This window comes from Perca fluviatilis, chromosome 1 (genome assembly GCF_010015445.1).
Source record: "Perca fluviatilis chromosome 1, GENO_Pfluv_1.0, whole genome shotgun sequence".
In the NCBI taxonomy this organism is placed as follows: Eukaryota; Metazoa; Chordata; class Actinopteri; order Perciformes; family Percidae; genus Perca; species Perca fluviatilis.
In genome coordinates, this window is record NC_053112.1 from 4,040,681 (window position 1) to 4,060,457 (window position 19,777).

General features: G+C 42.5%; 2 protein-coding genes across 2 annotated transcripts in view; both read right to left on the reverse strand.

Moving 5' to 3' along the window:
• Positions 1-19,777, reverse strand: part of LOC120568386 (NACHT, LRR and PYD domains-containing protein 12-like) — a 251,224-nt gene that overhangs the window by 63,390 nt on the left and 168,057 nt on the right. The gene's annotated exons all lie outside the window — the stretch shown is intronic.
• LOC120562966 (NACHT, LRR and PYD domains-containing protein 12-like) overlaps positions 1-19,777 on the reverse strand; it is a 38,819-nt gene that overhangs the window by 1,512 nt on the left and 17,530 nt on the right. The window contains exons 5-9 of the mRNA XM_039806946.1: positions 14,638-16,477; positions 12,656-12,868; positions 12,317-12,490; positions 10,474-10,647; positions 10,158-10,204 (exon numbers count right to left, since the gene is read on the reverse strand). Coding sequence (XP_039662880.1) covers positions 10,158-10,204; positions 10,474-10,647; positions 12,317-12,490; positions 12,656-12,868; positions 14,638-16,477 — 2,448 coding nt within the window. The remainder of the gene's footprint in view (positions 1-10,157; positions 10,205-10,473; positions 10,648-12,316; positions 12,491-12,655; positions 12,869-14,637; positions 16,478-19,777) is intronic.

The following is a 19,777-nucleotide window of genomic DNA, read 5'->3' on the forward strand; positions in this document are numbered from 1 at the left end:
AAAACTCCGAACACATCTTCCTTTTTTAAGAATGATTTCTGTGCCGTTCTTTGTTCTTTTATCAAAGAAAAGCTTACCTCCATGTCTTCCAGAAGTCCGCTGTTCCCAGCAGCAGCAGCCATAAGCCCTGCCCACCGACTCTATACACAATGTGATTGGCCTGACCAAAATTAGTTTTTTGCAGCTTGAACGTCAACGGAGAGTGCCTAGACCCCCTCTGGCTGCCAAATAAATTTGCTGCCACTAGGGGGAGTCTAGATTTCTAGGCTAGATCAAATCCCTATACAGAAAGACTTTGTCATGTTTGGTGTCAATCGGAATAAATCTTGGTAAGATACGCAACTTCCTGTTTTGACAGCCCCCTACAGAAAGTTGGTCATCTGTAACTTGCGCATTGTTAGCTATCAAAATTATTTTGATAACTTTTTGTCACATGGGTCCACTGAGTTTATGTGTACATTTTTGTGCAGATGGGACTCACACTCTACGAGGAGTTAAAAAAAAGTAGGTTTTGCATAAAGCAAATTTGCCAAATTAATTAAAAAAATTAAAACAGCGCCATCTAAAGGCCGACTGTCACCATATTTGGCACACAGCCTCAGTAGCACATGGGGAACAACTGCACTAAGTTTTGTGTCCATTGGGATAGCCACTGGCAAGATATAACCGTTCCAGTTTCCACGCCCACCTACAGGAAGTTGGTCCTCTGTAACTTAGCAATGTGTTAGCTTTCAAAATTCTTTTGATATATTTTTGTCATGAGGGTCCACCGAGTCTAGGTGCACATTTGTGTGCAGATGGGACTCATGCTCTAGGAGGAGTTAAAAAAAGTAGGTTTCGCTCAAAGCAAATTTGCTAATTAATTAAAAAAAGTTAAACAGCGTCATCTAAAGGCCGATTGACACCTTAATTGGCACACAGCCTCATTGGCACACGAGGAACAACAGTTCTAAGTTTTGTGTCCATTGGAATAGTCGTATGCAAGATATAACCATTCCTGTTTCCACTCCCACCTACAGGAAGTTGGTCCTCCATAACTTGCGCATTTTTTTAGCTATCAATATTCTTTTGTTAACTTTTTGTCACAAGGGTCCTCCGAGTGTATATGCAAGTTTTCGTGCCGATTGGACACACGTCCCAGGAGTAGTTAGACAAAGTAGGCTTCCCATATGTCAATATTTTTATGATTAAATAAAAAAAATTAAAACATCGCCATCTAATGGCCGATTGCAGCCAACTTTGGCACAGTTGCTAAACCAGCCAGGAGGAACATCCTTGTAAAGTTTCGGGGCAATCGGAATAATTGGTGTCAAGATAACGCAACTTCCTGTTTAGACAGTAAGTTGCTATAACTTGCGCATTTTTTCAACTATCAAAATTCTCTGGATAACTTTTCGTTATGAGGGTCAACAGATACTACCTGCAAAGATTCAAGAAGATTAAAGTCACGGCCTAGGACGAGTTCGAAAGAATGTAAAACACCTGAAAAATGTATTATTAAAAATGGCCGCCTTCCGGTTGGGCGTAGCTAATGAATGTAAATGGGAAATATGTCTGCAATGATTAGAGCAATATGGGTATTAAATCTGGTGAGGATCGGAGCAACTATGTCCAATGTAAGGCCTTCTACGCATTAGGGGGCGCTAATGGAGCCCGCATATAGGTATGGGCCAAATCCCTGTATAGTCTCGCAAAGCCCCCAACTGTTTATGTGGGCGCCAATTCTTGTGAGTTTTCGTACATATTGAGGCCATCAAAAATGTGCCCAAGTGCTAAAACCAATAAAAGCTGCGAGCAGCGATGGACGGGCCCTCGCGCCTCTGCGCGTGTCGGGGTTACCGGCGGACGCCGCTCCTTGCGACCGTGCATTCGCGCTGCGCTCAGACGCTGCAAATTGTCAACAATGAAAAGGGAACTCCCCGCCGAGTTCAACGATACCTCACACAAGACTCTAAGTCATACGGTTCATTAGGTGTGAAAAGGGGCGTGGCCAAACCATCACCAATGAATAAGGCAGTCTCTGCACAATACACAATACTCTACCTTAAACAGTTCAAATGTTATAAAAGGGGGCGTGGCCTGAGTAAGTGGGCGTGGTCATATTATAGTGGCCGGCTCAGTATCACGTGTAGACCACACATTCTAAGTTTCATGTAAATCGGATGATGTTTGTCATATAAGGCACATTTCCTGTTGCCAGTGGGGGGCGCTATCACCAAAAGTCAATTTTGGCCTGTAGGTGTCCTCAGGCCTGGACCCTTGTGATTCGTGAGAAATTTCGGGCAGATACGACAACGTACACTCAAGTTACAACAATTTCTTTGTTCATCGCTAAACACTCAAAATGGCCGCCACGCCACGCCCACACCGTCTGACGAAAAGTTTTTCTTTTAATAAATTTTCATCGTTTTCATCGTTTGGTGTTGGGATGGTACAGACCAAGTTTGAAGTCCATCGGATGAAATCTCTAGGAGGAGTTCGTTAAAGTATAGCACCTTGACTTTTAGGCCTACTTCCGGTTGCCACTAGGGGGCGCTATGACTTTAAGTAAATATCGGCCTTTATTTGTCCTCAGGGTTGGACTCTTATGAATCCTGAAAAGTTTCGAGGTAATCGGACAACGTACACTCGAGTTACACCCACTTCCTGTTTCGGCGGCGAAACGCACAAAATGGCCGCCCCGCCACGCCCTATGACGAAAAGTTTTTCTTTTAACAACTTTTCATCTTTAACATCTTAAGATGGTACAGACCGAGTTTGAAGTTGATCGGATGAAATCTCTACGAGGAGTTCGTTAAAGTACGACATGTGGAAATGGCCAAAATCGCACAAATTTCGAACGTTGAAATCAAAATGGCGGACTTCCTGTTGGGTTTAGGGTATGGCTCTAATGAAGTTATTTGTACATCTTGACATGTTACATATGTGTACCAAGTTTTGTGAGTCTACGTTAAACGGACTGCAGGGGCTCAATTTTCTTAACTTTCTAGGGGGCGCTAGCGAGCCATTTTTGTGCGCCTATTCCTGAAACCCTTAAAATACGTAAATTTTCACCAGACTTGATGCGACCGCCAAATTTGGTGAGTTTTTGAATATATTAAGCCCCTCAAAAAGGCAATTCATTTGACGGGAAAATAATAAAAGAAACAATAATAATTCCTTCAGTTTCAATAGGGCCTTCGCCGCTGTCGGCGCTCGGGCCCTAATTAGGGGGCGCTATAGAGCAACCGTACCACTCCCAAGCCTAAATGTGTATTAAGATGAAAGAGTTTAATATTATGTACATGGCTGCAACATTTTAAGAGTTTTTGTGCATCATAAAGTCCTCAAACAAGTGTTGGTAAAATGAAGATTTTTGCACGAAAACCAAGATTTCGGAAATTTTAGAATTTGGTAATTTTTTTCTAAAAATAGAACCATGGAGTTCAAGACGAGTCTTATGTTCCTTTAAAAGTTGGTATATTAACTTATTACTTTTGTCGGAATTAAGGCGCACGTTAGGGGGTGCTATGGAGCCCCTGGCAACGCCTGAGCCCAATTACTACAGAACTTTGTAATTTTCACCAGTTGTGACATGTGTGCTAAGTTTTGTGAGTTTTCGTGCATGGTAACCCCCTCAAAAATGCAACGAAGGACTCGAAAAAATAATAATCTGATGAAAAACAATAGATTCCTTTGCACTTTCAGTGCAAGGCACCGTTGGGGCCTTGCACTTTCATGCTCGGGCCCTAATAAAAGTTAAAATAAAACAGGCTTTAGTGTAATCACTCTCCTGTATTTGGTCACACGCTCTCATCATCATCACATTTTATTTCTTCTCTTTCAGCTGAAATCAGCTGTTTGAAATTATCACTTTATTGTGTTGTAAATAATCCGCTAAAATTGTCTGTATATTTCAATATGTGTTAGAGCCATAATAAGTTAATTCATATGTATTTATTAATGAAAAAAAAACGATTTGTATTTCATTTAGTTTTCTATTTATTTTGGGTTCATGAAATGTAGACTTTGGACTTTAAATTTGGAGAAGTAAATGTTATTCTCAATCTTGAGAATGGTAACCTTGGCTCCTCCTCCTCATGAGGTCATTCTCAGGTATAATCAGGTGACAGCTTGGGGAGTTCTCAGAGAGAGTAGAGAGGAGGACTGACACAGATGAGTGACCGCATTGTGATAACTTATTATAAGAAAACCCTAAGTTTACGTTTCTGTAGAAAAGTCAACCACGGAGAACTTATTTTATCTTAGTATTGACGTTGCTTTATTCGTGGATCTCCGCGAGTGCTTTTTCTTACAAACAAGTCACAATCCTCCAAAACGCATAAGAAAATGAGTGTAGGAGTCACCATACCAATATATAACATTGTCTGGGTAAATACTTGATTCTGATTGGCTGCAGGGTGTACATAAAAAGTGTTATGCCATGTTCACACCAAGACAAAATAAAATATTTGTGTCGCACAATGGTGAACACAAATGATCAAAATATGGGGATCATATTTGGATAATTTGTGTTTAATTACGCTACTCGCGTACCCGCTGGTGTACAGCTGTAAGCACCCAGAACATTTCTTTCTGTCATCATATGGCCAAAATAACCTCTGTTGCTTTATACCTGGTGAGGAAGTCACAGATACATCGGGAAATTAAACGGCGTCATGTCGGGGTTAACGATATCATCTGGCGGAGTAATGTTTACTGCCTTCTCCAGGAAGAAAACTTTACATCTGATGTCTGCCACTTCCAGTGCAACTTGAAGTACACATTATGCCATTTTTTTAATTGCAATAAATGGATAAAAAGTATTCAAAAATAACATCATGATGATGATTTGTAAAATGACTGAATTCATACTTTAACAGGACTGTCCACAAGAAGACAAGCAAATTACTTTTAAAATGCTTGTTTTCTGGATGGAGTTTGGTTCTATTAGGGCTCTGCTCCATAAATACAACAACAGAGATATCTTAACAAAGAAATATTCATTTAATTATTCATCTATTCATATTCAATATTAAATCATGTCACTACATAGTAACTTTTCCACAGTTTAATCTATTTAGCAAGGTTATGGTAACCAGGGGTTACAAGTGTTTTATCATTTGAACAACTAGTGCTGTGCCCATTGAAAACGGGCTGATTACTTGGCCTGTGGTGTTGCTGCTTGTAGAATTTATCAAAACCAAAGTGTACCCCGAAATGACTTACAGAAGGACCCTGAAGAATATGCAACTCCACTGTATAGCCTACTATCTATTGACTTACTGTAGCGTAGGCTACGTCTACATCAGAGGAAGACATAGGCGCCAATACCGTGGGTGCTCCGAAGTTCGTGGTGGTGAGTTGGGTCAGGGAGTGGGGGAAGACTCTGGACAGACCTGGTAAGCCCAAACGTGTAGTGCGGGTAAATGGGAACGTCTGGAGGAGGCCCCTGTCCAACAGACCTTCAACTCGCACCTCCGGCGGAGCTTTTCGTGCATCCCTGTGGAGGCTGGGGGCATTGAACCCAAGTGGACAATGTTCAAAGTTTCCATTGCTGAAGCTGCGGCGAGGAGCTGTGGTCTTAGGGTCTTAGGTGCCTCAAGGGGCGGTAACCCACGAACACCGTGGTGGACACCGGTGGTCAGGGAAGCTGTCCGACTGAAGAAGGAGTCTTTCCGGGATATGTTATCCCAGAGGACTCCGGAGGCAGTTTCAGGGTACCGAAGGGCCCGAAGGGCTGCAGCCTCTGCCGTGAAAGAGGCAAAGCAGCGGGTGTGGGAGAAGTTTGGAGAAGACATGGAGAAGGACTTTCGGTCGGCACCAAAGTGCTTCTGGAAAACTGTTCGCCACCTCAGGAGGGGGAAGCGGGGAACCATCCAAGCTGTGTACAGTAAGGATGGGACACTGTTGACCTCAACTGAGGAGGTAATAGGGCGGTGGAAGGAGCACTTTGAGGAACTCCTGAATTTCGACTAACCCTTTTTTTAAAAACAAAAAGGGAAGGGGTTTTTCCCCCCCTTCACCGGGAAGTCACTGATGTAGTCAAACAACTCCACAGTGGCAAAGCCCCGGGGATTGATGAGATCCGTCCAGAAATGCTGAAGGCTCTGGGAGTGGAGGGGCTGTCCTGGACGACACGTCTCTTCAACATTGCGTGGAAGTCTGGAACAGTGCCAAAGGAGTGGCAGACTGGGGTGGTGGTTCCCCTTTTTAAAAAGGGGGACCAGAGGGTGTGTGCCAATTATAGGGGTATCACACTTATCAGCCTCCCTGGTAAAGTCTACTCCAAGGTGCTGGAAAGCAGGGTTCGGCCGATAGTCGAACCTCGGGTTGAGAATGCGGATTCCGTCCTGGTCGTGGAACAACGGACCAGCTCTTCACTCTCGCAAGGATCCTGGAGGGAGCCTGGGAGTATGCCCAACCGATCTACATGTGTTTTGTGGATTTGGAGAAGGCGTATGACCGGGTCCCCCGGGAGATACTGTGGGAGGTGCTGCAGGAGTATGGGGTGAGGGGGTCTCTACTCAGGGCCATCCAATCTCTGTATGACCAAAGTGAGAGCTGTGTCCGGGTTCTCGGCAGTAAGTCGGACTCGTTTCAGGTGAGGGTTAGCCTCTGCCCGGGCTGCGCTTTGTCACCAATCCTGTTTGTAATATTTATGGACAGGATATCAAGGCGTAGTCGGGGTGGCGAGGGGTTGCATTTCGGTGGGCTGGGGATCTCATCGCTGCTCTTTGCAGATGATGTGGTCCTGATGGCATCATCGGCCTGTGACCTTCAGCACTCACTGGATCGGTTCGCAGCCGAGTGTGAAGTGGTTGGGATGAGGATAAGCACCTCTAAATCGGAGGCCATGGTTCTCAGCAGGAAATCTATCGCACCGTTGTGATCAATGGCCTCCCTAGGGAGGTGTTCCAGGCACGTCCAGCTGGGAGGAGACCTCGGGGAAGACCCAGGACTAGGTGGAGGGATTATATCTCCAACCTGGCCTGGGAACGCCTCGGGATCCCCCAGTCGGAGCTGGTTAATTTTGCTCGGGAAAGGGAAGTTTGGGGTCCCCTGCTGGAGCTGCTCCCCCCGCGACCCGACACCGGATAAGCGGACGAAGATGGATGGATGGATATATATTAATATAAATCGCTCAAGCGATTTATATTATTATATATATATATTTATAATAATATAAATCGCTTGATCAAGGGTATATATATATATACATATATATATATATAGTACAGGCCAAAAGTTTGGACACACCTTCTCATTCAATGTTTTTCTTTATTTTCATGACTATTTACATTGTAGATTCTCACTGAAGGCATCAAAACTATGAATGAACACATATGGAATTATGTACTTAACAAAAAAGTGTGAAATAACTGAAAACATGTCTTATATTTTAGATTCTTCAAAGTAGCCACCCTTTGCTTTTTTGATAACTCTGCAAACCCTTGGTGTTCTCTCAATGAGCTTCATGAGGTAGTCACCTGAAATGGTTTTCACTTCACAGGTGTGCTTTGTCAGGGTTAAGTAGTGGAATTTTTTCCCTTATTAATAAAAAAGCAAAGGGTGGCTACTTTGAAGAATCTAAAATATAAGACATGTTTTCAGTTATTTCACACTTTTTTGTTAAGTACATAATTCCATATGTGTTCATTCATAGTTTTGATGCTTTCAGTGAGAATCTACAATGTAAATAGTCATGAAAATATAAAGGAAACGCATTGAATGAGAAGTTGTGTCCAAACTTTTTGGCCTGTACTGTATATATATATATATATATTTTTTTTTTTAAAGCCTTATTGGGTGGGGAGAAAGCTATGCCATAATCAGAAATATTATAAATATATATAGACTATATAAAAGTAACAAATGTGTATAAAAGTTAGGCTGCAGTTACAAAATGCAACACGTGTCATGCGCGGAGTCTCCTCTCGCATGCATCACACCGGGCCTGCTGGGCTGAATAAACAAACAGCGCAGTTTACATGCTTCGTCCTTGTTGCATTATGCTAAACAGATTTCTGTAGTTCAAACAACTCTGAATTCAACCTGATCTCACAGAATTCCGTAAAATGAACACGGGCCCTAAACTCTAAATCCGTAGCAGTTTCACAGAATTGCAACAAAATCCGTTAAACTGCCACGGAATAATTCCGTTAAATGAACACGGATCACCAACGGATCGTCAAATTCTGTGATGGGCTCACAGAAGAACTCCATGAAATGAACACGGATTGCCGAAAAAGAAACACGGGCTTACGGATTGCCGAAAAAGAAACACGGGCTTATGTGACACGCAAGAACAACGGAGCGGTTGGGTTCAGGAAAAGGTCGTGGGTGGGCTTACGGTTCTGTGACACACGCGGAACATCCTTTTAAAAAACAAACAAAAAAAAACACAACTGACAAACGACACACGCGGGACGCGAACTCCGGTCTCCTGGGTGAAAGTCCTGTGTTTCACCCATCCACCACCCCAACCAACCTCCTGACGTGGAATTCCGGCATTACATCCTGCTCACTACCTTGCTACCTCATCTTCTCATTGACTTTACATTGGCATTGTTTTCCGAGGTGGCCACACGGAATTTTCACACATTCCGTACCACCACCACGGAATGAACTGTTACCAGTCCGTGCCCATTTTACGGAATTCAGTGAGACCAGTCTGCTGAATTGTAGTTGAGAACGTCAGTTATAACGGCCCACATGTTAAAAAAGTGTGGGTTTAAATTGGGCTCACACTTACAGTTAACATGTAAATGTCGTGTCGGGCTCGGGCACAACGTGCTCGGGCTCGGGCTGGGTCGGGCTTGACTTTTTGGGCCGATCTGAGCTCTAGTGGTCAGTTAAACTTCTCATCTCCAATCCTATCTGTATTTATGAGAAGTGGCGCTGTCTGAGTTGAAAACTCAGCTTACAGCTTTATTATCGAGTTAATAGTGTGTTTGTATCGGTTGCTGTCCGTTTCCTAAGGTTCTGAAATGCAAACATTTTTTGACTACTTTTTTTTTTTTTAAAGGGCATGCGCGCGTGAGCACCCACGGAGGAAAACATAAATCGGCACCTATGGAGGAAGACATTGTGCTTATGTATTTACCTGACAGAGAACATTGCAGAATCAGAATGTAATCACAAAATATCACAATTAAAATGTGGAGTAATCAGACATTAGCGTCATGGACTCAGCAGTGTGCTACCCCCTTGCCCGTTATGAGAGTTAACCAGCACATATCTGCGATCATCAACCACCAGAACCTGGAGTGTGTGTGTGTGTGTGTGTGTGTGTGTGTGTGTGCGCGCAGAGAGTGAGAGAGAGAGTGAGAGAGAGAGAGAGAGAGAGAGAGAGAGGAGAGACACACTGTACAGATACGTCTGGCTTCATAAGATAGATAGCCTGCCTATAAGTGACATCACGCTCTGTTTGCACTTGTTGTAGCTGGTTGTGCCTTGCATGTGTGGGATTCTGAAACGTCGTTAAATTCATGAATTGTCGTTTGTTTATTCAAAAGTCAAAGACAGTCCAAAGTAGTGCTACTTTGCACACATTTTAGCTGCCAAAGTTCTGCTGCTCTCTCTCTCTCTCTCTCTCTCTCTCTCTCTCTCTGCTCCTGCTCACTGCTCACTCATTGAGCAGAGGGGGAGGGGCCAGCGGCTAGAGCGGTAAAAGCTAATGTGTGCTTCTTTTACCTGTATATTTAAGGATAACTTTTGCACTTCTTATCCAAACAACACCACACTTGGCACTGCACTTACACGTGCCCATAGCAAGACACCTGTCAAGTTTGAAATCCATCGGACTAACGGTTCGAGAGATATGCGCTTAACACCCAGACAGACAGACAGACAGACACACACACAGACAGAAAGACGTTCCTGGAATTATAGATAGATGTGCTGCAGAAATAAAGTGTTCTGCCTGTGATGGAGTCTGCATGAGAAAAGAATTCAAGTATTTTGGAAAATGTGGTCATTGACTGCATTTTGTGTAAAAGCAATGAAAAATAATCCACAGTTTGTGACTTCTGTTTCTCTGTGTGAATAGTTTTGATAGTGTGACTTCCGTTTAAACTGATGCTTGTTAGCAATTGGAAAAAAATACTAACACAATACTAATCCTACTGTAAGATGTTGTGCCTTGTTTTTATGAATCAAAGTGAAAGCACACTCACACTTCCTCAGACCAGGTTTCAGCCTCTGCTCTCCACAATGATCCAGCCTGGAGGAAGAAACAAAGTCAGAATGAACCTTCAGAAGCTTCTTCAGCTCTCATCTTCAAAATATATGAAATATTCCAGGTTTCTAAGGTCAAAGATTAAGTCTGAACAGCAACATAATTGAGACGTCCTCAAAGTGCTCCAATAAGAATGTAACTAATTAATAGGGTAGAGTCCTAGCGTGGACAAGATTCTCAGGAAACTGTGTGTAACTGTGTCTTCACTGGTATCACACTGTGAACCAACAGTGAGCTCTGCTGTCTATTCATACCTTAGAGTGTCCAGTCTCCAGTGTGGATCCTCCAGTCTAGCTGAAAGCAGCTCCACTCCCAAGTCTCCTGGATGATTGTAGCTCAGGTCCAGCACTCTCAGGTGGGAGGGGTTGGAGCTCAGAGCTGAGGCCAGAGAAGTACAGCCTTCATCTGTGATCAGACAGCCTGACAGACTGGACACAAACACACACACACACACACACACACACACACACACACACACACACACACACACACACACACACATATTTAACCATTTATTTATGTCCACATGAAGAAAAATGATACAGGGACACAAATAGTACAGATGTACAATACATACACAAACTCATGCCCAGTGGCATGCAGCAATCTTCGCAATATTACGTAACAAGCACAATACACTTTTTAAGGGGATAAATAGAAACGTCTCCGCCATATGTGGCGGCTGCCAATAATAGCATATATGGCACAGTACTTTGCTAGCTGTTTAGCCCTCTTTTTGCAGCCCTCTTACTACCAACCTGTGTGTGTGTCCTAGGCTACCAAATATGAAAACAAGTAGTCTGCACCTATAACCCAGCTCTGAGACGGTGTTTAGGAGTGGTTGGTATTTAACTAACTTGGTGTAGAAAGCCTCCTCCAGGCTGGAATCAAAAGTGCAGCCTACCTCCAAAATGTATACCTCACTGGACCACTCAATGATAATAACAACATCTGGTGTATTGGCAACCAGATGTAAGTAAGTACTAGGGTTACTATAACAATGCTGAAACATGGATGGTTTTACCTAAGAATGTTTGTATATTCATACTGAGGGTGGAAAATGGTTTGATATGTCTTTCACTATGAGGTCTACTATTTTGTCATGATGTGCTATGTATATTCCTCTGTAGGCATGGCAGCCATTTAGTGTGTAACAGTGTTTCAGTGATCTGTTCTGAGGTGTGATGTAAGCAATGAGGGACCTGAGTTGTGGGAAACGAGATAGAGAGGTTGAGTCTGATAGGGAGAACTTTTAACACACACACACAGAAAATGACTTGAATTTACAATAATGATAATTAATTCATTTTCATCATGTCTTTCTTCTTCAGTGTACATTTCCTAATTTTAGCTAAATGGTAAATTGTCTCATCAGTCCACTTCTTTGAAATACATTGTTGCTAAACAGTCACATGCCACCAGAATTTGACACAAAGTAATTTGTCTTAAATCTGAGTTACTATATTTTTGACCTCTCACTCAACTGGCAAACTTCTGCAGTGGCCCAAAGCCACTCAAACAAAAGAGCAAAACAAAGCGGAAGAGTCTGTGGAAAGATTGGATTTAAAAGTTGGCATAGAACTCGACAAAGTAATTTGACTTAAGCTGGTATAGCCCTAAAGCTTTGTCTATCACGGCTGGTAGACAGCAGACATCTATGAGATCACAAAAAATCTTCATAATGCAGCCAACTGCACTGGGGAATTATATGTGACAATCACAGATTATCATACAGATATCATTCTGAGGTTAAAGAAATGTGCTAAATCTCCACAAATCCTAAAAAAAAAAGATTTGGCTCTTAAGCTGCTAGACTTTCTTTCTCAGCTAGTGTCTATCTGTGTCGGTCTGCTGTTGGCTACTGGGATAGGTAGTGTACAGTGGGTTTAGCATAGCTTATTGGATGGAAATAGCTGCATGCTACTGCTGAAGAAGGTGCTGATGAGAGTAGTGAGACTGAAACAAAACATGGAATTTGTGGGCCGTGAAAACGCAACAATTGGCTGAAAGATGTTGGGTATCTTTTTTACAATACACAAACTTGTATATCAAGCAACATTTAAATGGTTATTTGTTTAACAGAAGCTGAATCCTGACCTGAGAGTCTCCAGTTTACAGTGTTGACTCTTTAGTCCAGCAGAGAGCAGCTTCCCTCCTGAATCCGTGATGTCATTGTTACTCAGGTCCAGCTCTCTCAGACTAGAGGAATCTGAGCTGAGAACTGAGGACAGAGCTTCACAGCTTCTCTCTAACAGATTACAGCCACTCAGCCTAAAAATATTTACAGAACACATGTAAAAAAATAATTCTGTATTTGATATTAATTACACTTATGTCTACGTAGGCATTACTATTATCATAAAATAAAGTGGTTAACTGAAAAAAAATGATAACACTGTGTGACAGTTCACCCTTTACAGGTTTATTATTCCTGACCTGAGAGTCTCCAGTTTACAGTGTGGAATCTCGAGTCCAGCAGAAAGCAGCATTCCTCCTGAATCTTTCAGGTTGTTGTTACTCAGGTCCAACTCTCTCAGATTAGAGTACTCTGAGCTGAGAACTGAGGACAGAGCTTCACAGCTTCTCTCTGACAGATCACAGCCACCCAGCCTAAACATATGAACAGAACATAAGTGCAAACATATTTTTCTGTATTATATTTGACTTACACTTGTATTTAGGTAGCTACCAGGAAAAGAAAAATGACAACACCTTGCAAAAGATTTGGGTCACCCTTTTGTCACTCATCTTATTATCGCCATCTAGTCAACTGGATGTTTCCTGGACACTCGTAAAGAAGCGAGAGTGACACCTCTTCAAAAGAAACCCAGACTCAACCTGTCTGAAGTTAAGAACAACAGACATGTCTCTCTTCTTACGTTTTCTCGAAAACACTCAAATAGGCTATCATCAACTTACTATCTTCTTATTTTCACTAGAACAACCTTCTTGACCCCAACAGTTTTTGTTTCAAGGCAGGCCACTCAACTAAAACTGCCCTCATGCCTGTCACTATGCAGCTTGAAACTGCTAGAGCAGCCTCTCTGCCCTCTGTGGTCATCCTTCTGGACCTTCTGCTACATTTGAAACACTGAACCACCAGAACCTCATTTTCACCCTTAAGGATCTGTGTCTCAGTTTCTGCACACTCTCTGCTCACATCTTACCTCAAAGACCACATGGTCAGAACCTTGTCCACTCAATGCATCCTTCAAGGTTCTGTCCTAGGCCCGTCCTCTTCTCTCTGTAAACCAACTCCCACTCGGTTCAGTTTTTTACTCACATGGCTTTATGCAGATGACACCTGATTCATTTTCTATTTCGCCCAGTCTGAAACACAAGTACCAGCAATTATCTCTGCCTGTTTGACTTACATCTCTGATTGAATGTCCACACACTACTTGAAACTTGGCCTTGACAAGACTGAGCTGCTTCTCCTTCCAGGAAAGTGCCCTTCAACCCAGATCGACAACTCTGTGGTAGTCCCCACCAGAACTGCTAGGTGTGACACTCAACGTCCAACTCTCCCTTACTGCCAACATTGCTGCAACAACCCAATCATATAGATACATGCTGCATAACCTCAGATGGATACAGCCTTTTCTTACCCTCAGGTTCTGATTCAGGCTCTTGGCAATGGCCAACATGCTTGCTGCTCCCTCACTGCGAGGGTCACCTATAGTCACTCAACAAGTCCAGACTTTTTGCTGTCCTGCCTCCTAAATGGTGGAATGAGCTCCTCCTTGCTATCAGGACTGCAGAAAGTCTACACATCCTCCACTGCAGGCGAAAAATAAAACTCCTCCAACTGCACCTAAGACAATGATGGTTTTATAAAAGAAGTTCCACTTACATGTTGTATTTTAGCTTATTTGAAGCTAATGTACTTCTATGTGATTCTTGCTCTTCTTAGTTTTACCTACATGGTTGACTGCACTTGACAGTCACTGTAATTCACTTTGGATAAAAGCATCAGCTAAATAAAATGTAATATAATGGATCACTATTTATAGTTTTATTATTCCTGACCTGAGAGTCTCTAGTAAAGTGTGGACTTTTCAGTGCAGTAGAAAGCAGATTCACTTCTTACCTGTATTGGAAATGACTTACACATCTACAACACATCACATTCTATGATTGTCCAGAGTGAGTTAATGATTCAAACACAACAAATGTATGTATTGTATTGTGTATATCACTGGAGTTAGAAAAATTTCATTTCAAAAAATATAGTCAAATCTGTTGGATCCCAATCATTCACACTAATTAATTTCAGCCTCAAGTGAACTACAAAGCGGCAGATCTTTTTTTCTTCATTTGGCTGCATTAATCTGTGGAGGTACAATGAAACTGAAGAAAGAATTTGCAGGTTTTTCAATTGATCAACTAATCGATTTGTTGACAAAAAAATTAATTACAGAGCTTTTTTGGAGGCTTTGACCACTGGCAGCATCCTCACAAGAGCCTCATCTGAAGCAGAGTATTTCTTCAGGTCAAACACGTCCAGATTGTTTCCTGATGACAGTAAGATGAAGACCAGAGCTGACCACTGAGCATGAGACAGTTTATCTGCGGAGAGACTTCCTGAACTCAGGTATTGTTGGATCTCCTCCACTAGAGAATGATCATTCAGTTCATTCAGACAGTGGAACAGATTGATGCTTCTCTCTGGAGACAGATTTTTACTGATCTTCTTCTTGATGTAGTTGACTGTTTCCTGATTGGTATGTGAGCTAGTTCCTGTCTCAGCCAGCAGGTTTTTGAGAAGATCCTGGTTGGTCTGCAGAGAAAGACCAAGGAGGAATCGGAGGAACAAGTCCAGGTGTCCGTTTGGACTCTGTAAGGCCTTGTCAATAGAAAACATGTGGACCTTTGTTGTAGATGTTCCCCAGAGAAATGTCCACACTTTATTGAAGATACTTTGCCCAAACATCACATTCTTGTTTCTGTTAATGACTTCGCTCTCTACATGAAGAGCAGCCAGAAACTCCTGAACACTCAGATGGATGAAGCTAAACATCTTTTTTTTATCATTCTTCCTCCCACGTTGCTCTTTGAAGATCTCTGTGAACACCGAAGCTCCACTCACGTCAATGCCACTCTCTTCTAGATCTTTCTCATAGAAGATCAGGTTGCCTCTTTCCAACTGATGGTAAGCCAGTTTTGCTAATGACTCAATGTACTGAATGCACTCTTCTGGGTCATACTTCTCTTTTGTCTGATGAATCTGAAACACCAGGAATTCTGTGTACATCTCAGTCAGGGTCTTGGGCAGCTCTCCTCCCTCTCTGGTTTTCATCACTTCCTCCAGAACTGTAGCAGTGATCCAGCAGAAGACTGGGATGTGGCACATGATGCGGAGGCTTCGTGTTGTCTTGATGTGAGAGATGATTCTGCTGGCCCGCTCCTCATTTCTGAATCTATTCTTGAAATACTCCTCCTTCTGTAGGTCGGAGAACCCTCTGACCTCTGTTGTGATGTCTACAAAATCAGAATGGATCCGATTGCCTGCTGCAGGTCGTGTGGTTATCCAGATGCGAGCAGAGGGAAGCAGTTTCTTCTTGATGAGGTTCGTCAGAAGCTCGTCCACTGAGGTCGGTGCTGTCACATCAATTTTAACTGTCTGGCTTTTATTGGTGTAGCAGTCCAGATCAAGGCGGCTCTCATCCAGTCCATCCAAAACAAACAGAAGTTTGAATTCACTCTTGTCATAGTTGATGTTTCCTGATGACTGCAGAGCTGTAAAGATGTGATTGAGAGCTTCTTTCTTGATGTCTCTGGTTTCCCAGATACATTCATGAATGAGCTCTGCCAAACATACCTTCTCTCCCTTCCATGAATTTAGCTCGCGGAAGGTGAAGGGGAAAACGAGATGCACATCTTGATTGGTTTCTCTTTTACACCAGTCCAACACAAACTTGTGCACAATAAATGTTTTTCCAATTCCTGCGATTCCCTTGGTCAGCACTGTTCTTATGGGTCTGTCTTTTCCAGAGGGGTGTTTGAACATGTCACAAGGTGTAATTGTTGTCTCTGTATCGGCTGACTTCATTGTCTCAATCTGCATGACCTCATGCTGTGTGTTGTGTACGTCACCCCCAGCTGTGACAGACAGATGTGTGTACATCTCATCCAGAGGTTGTTTCCCCTTTGTCAACCCTTCTTGTAGTTGCATGTAACGGTCTTTGAGGTTTGGCTGAATCTTTTCTTGGTATTTTGAGATGTGCCGTGCTGGTTTTGGTACCGGAACCATCCCGTCTGTGTTGAATAGAAATATAAAAAATATAAAGTATGAGGCTGTTTATCTCCAGATGTAGAATAATTATAGCTTTTTTATAGAAGCATGGAATGAGGGACACTTGTGCAGAATGGGGCCCTGAACATTTTTAGAAATGGAGCTATTACAAAGACTCCTTGAGGTGGTCATGGCTTCCATTTTCTTTCCACCATAACCAAATAATGCCTATTGCGTCATATCTCCTTAACCACACATAAAAACACAGAATATGTAAGTTTTGATTGTAAAGGATTACAACATCATGAACTGTTCAGGTGCATATTGTGTTGGGGTGAATTTAGTGACATTGTTGAAGAAAATATCAGTATCTGAGGATATAGGTTAGATTTTATCATATTATGTCTGTTGCATTAATGTTGTAATGTTTGTTCACTAACCTGGAAGATACAATGACTGTAAAGAGTAGAACTATATACAGACAGAGCGCATTTAATCCCCGATCCCATCGGAGGGATAATAATTCTCTGTTCATTTTGTTACGATTGTAAAGTTTCTGACAGCGTTTGGACGCAGCACTTGGGAAGCTTACTTAGCTAGCTAGTAATTATTAGCGCACCCCATGGACCCTGCGCTTCACTCCAGGCGCATTTATGTAAATTCGACAGGATGCAGCTTGGGTTATAGTGGAATGTGAATAAATTAGAAAGCTATTCAGTCATCAATCATATTTCTCTATATCTGTATCAGTGTCTGTGTCCAAACCGGCAGCAACAGATGCCGTCCACAAAGAGCGTGGGTTTGTCTGAGGTTTCTGGCTAACAGGACGTTTTTCCTCGCCACTGTTGCACCAAAATGCTTGCTCGGTCTTTGTAAATTATCTCAAGTGTCTTGAGATAACTCTTGTAATGATTTGATACTATAAATAAAATTGAATTGAATTTATCCTGTCAATTCCACTTTGTATGATACAGAGGCAAAGTCTGTTAGAGAAAGCCTATTTGGTTTCACCTCAAGTGCTTGTCCACAACATATGTATAAATGAAGTTGGGTTACATCTGATGTACAGTGGCTTTAGAAAATAATCAACTATTTAAATATTTAAGATGGACTTTTTTAACAATATTTTACACACACTTGACAAAGTAAACACTTTTATAATCTTTGATAGTTTGTTCTTCACCACTGGCATCTACTGAAACAGAAAGAAATAAAGTGATTATTACTGTTTTTACTTAATTGACCAATGAGCGTTATAATTCACACACCTCTCTCTCAGACGCACTCTGTCAAATCTAAATAGGTGGCTGTTTCTCATCCTTCAGCTTCAATATGTGACGAGCATGAAATATTAGGGGTCCAAGCCCGAGGCTGGAAGAATCGGCGGTAGCGAAGCTATGCCGTTCGCACAGCAGGGCTGTGGAACCCTATTGCTTTCCTAAGGTTTCTTATTATTATTCTTCCGCCGATAAAACAGATGCTACAGCCTAAACCGTACATGGTGGGGGGGTGCCGTTTTCAGGACTGGTCCAGATCCCTGCAGGGACCTCGGACAAAAAAATTCTGAAAAAACGCATTTGGCCCTATAACTCCCACACCGTACACCCGACATTCAAAACCCATACATCCACGCGTTCACTGAATCCAACTGAATCACGTGATATAGGCCACGGCCATTTCCGCCTAGACTTTTTTTGCGTGAAAAAATCCAGATTTATCGTAAACTTGCTTTTTCATACTCGTCCTAGACCGTGCAAATGATCTGCATGAAACTTGGTACGTAGCATCTCCAGACCGACCTGACAAAAAGTTATCAAAAGAATTTGTGTCAGATGAAAATTGCATAAATTACGCACAAACAAATTTGTGTAGGTAGCTACGCAGACACAAATGTTGCCATATCTCAGCCAAAATAAATGATATCATCGTAAATCGTTTGATGACCCTCTAAGGCTCCACAACCAATTTTAAAAAAATTGGCCAATAGGGGACGCTACAACTATAAAAAGTTTACATCTCATGAACAGCTCATCCGATTTTTACGAAATTTTGAGTGCACCATCCCGGCCTACTCCTGATGCCACGCCTAGAGTGGGTACTTATTATTCAAAGTGGGTGGGGCCTATGGGATCCATGTCTAAATTTACCCCTTAAACTAATGTGAACAACTTTAAATTTACAGGTTAGATGGACAATGGGCCATGGACCTTACCTACCATACATTACACACATGAGAGATATAGAGCAGAGGTTTATGTCACTTTGGAATGTGGATTTTGATGGATGACCTCTTGACCTGGGGGGTCAAGAGGTCACGACCTGTCAAAAAGTGATTGATGCCTTCCAGATGTGTGTGACTGGACTGTTCCGGAAGCTTCTAGAAGGAAGGCGTGCCCCCGGAAATGATGTGTGTTAAATGATGCAATGACGGAGACACAGGAAGTAGAAAGATGCTTCATTTAAATGATCCAATGAGCGAGATCCAGGAAATATCCGGATGTGTTTGAAATGAGCCAGTGAGAGAAGAGGGGTGTAGCGACTTTTGCCATAAATATAAAAAGGGTTTCTTCCCCGCTTGAAACAGAGAAAGATAGGGTTTTCATTCTACACACAGCATGAATGTAAGTTTGAGTAACACTGATGCGTTTGAAATGAGCCAATACAACTCTCATGCAACGTGACGTGAGCAGAACGTGTGTAAGGCAGGGTCTGTAAAATAGGAATGTGTAAGGCTCCTCTTACAGCCAACTAAGTAGCGAAGTGGGCCTAAGCCCAAAGGTCAATGCATTTCTACCCACACTCACGCACACCCACACACACACACACACACACACACACACACACACACACACACACACACACACACACACACAAATACACACACACACACACACACACACACAGACACAAACAGCCACACTTCATGTTGTCAGTACATGTTGATCGTATGTCTGTGCATGCTTAGCCATATGTCTGGCCCTCCTGCGTCCTCCGCTGCTCCGTACTCATCAGGCTGTGCCTGCTTCGTTCTGTCCCGGGGATCGGTGTTCACTCCCCTTTTCCCAACACACCCCTTTTTCCCTCGCTTCTTTTTTCCCATGCCCACACCAACCCTCTACCTGAAATTGCGTTTTCAATTCAAATAAGCGAACCAGTGAGAAGTAAAAAAAAAAAAAGAAAAAAAAGACCAACATTCCCTGTACCATAAATATGGTATTTTTCAACAGATCACACAGAATCACAAATGGCATTTGAACACATAACATTCATTGTGACTACTTTCTCCATGTTGTCATGTTGCATGTGAGCCACTAATGTTCGCA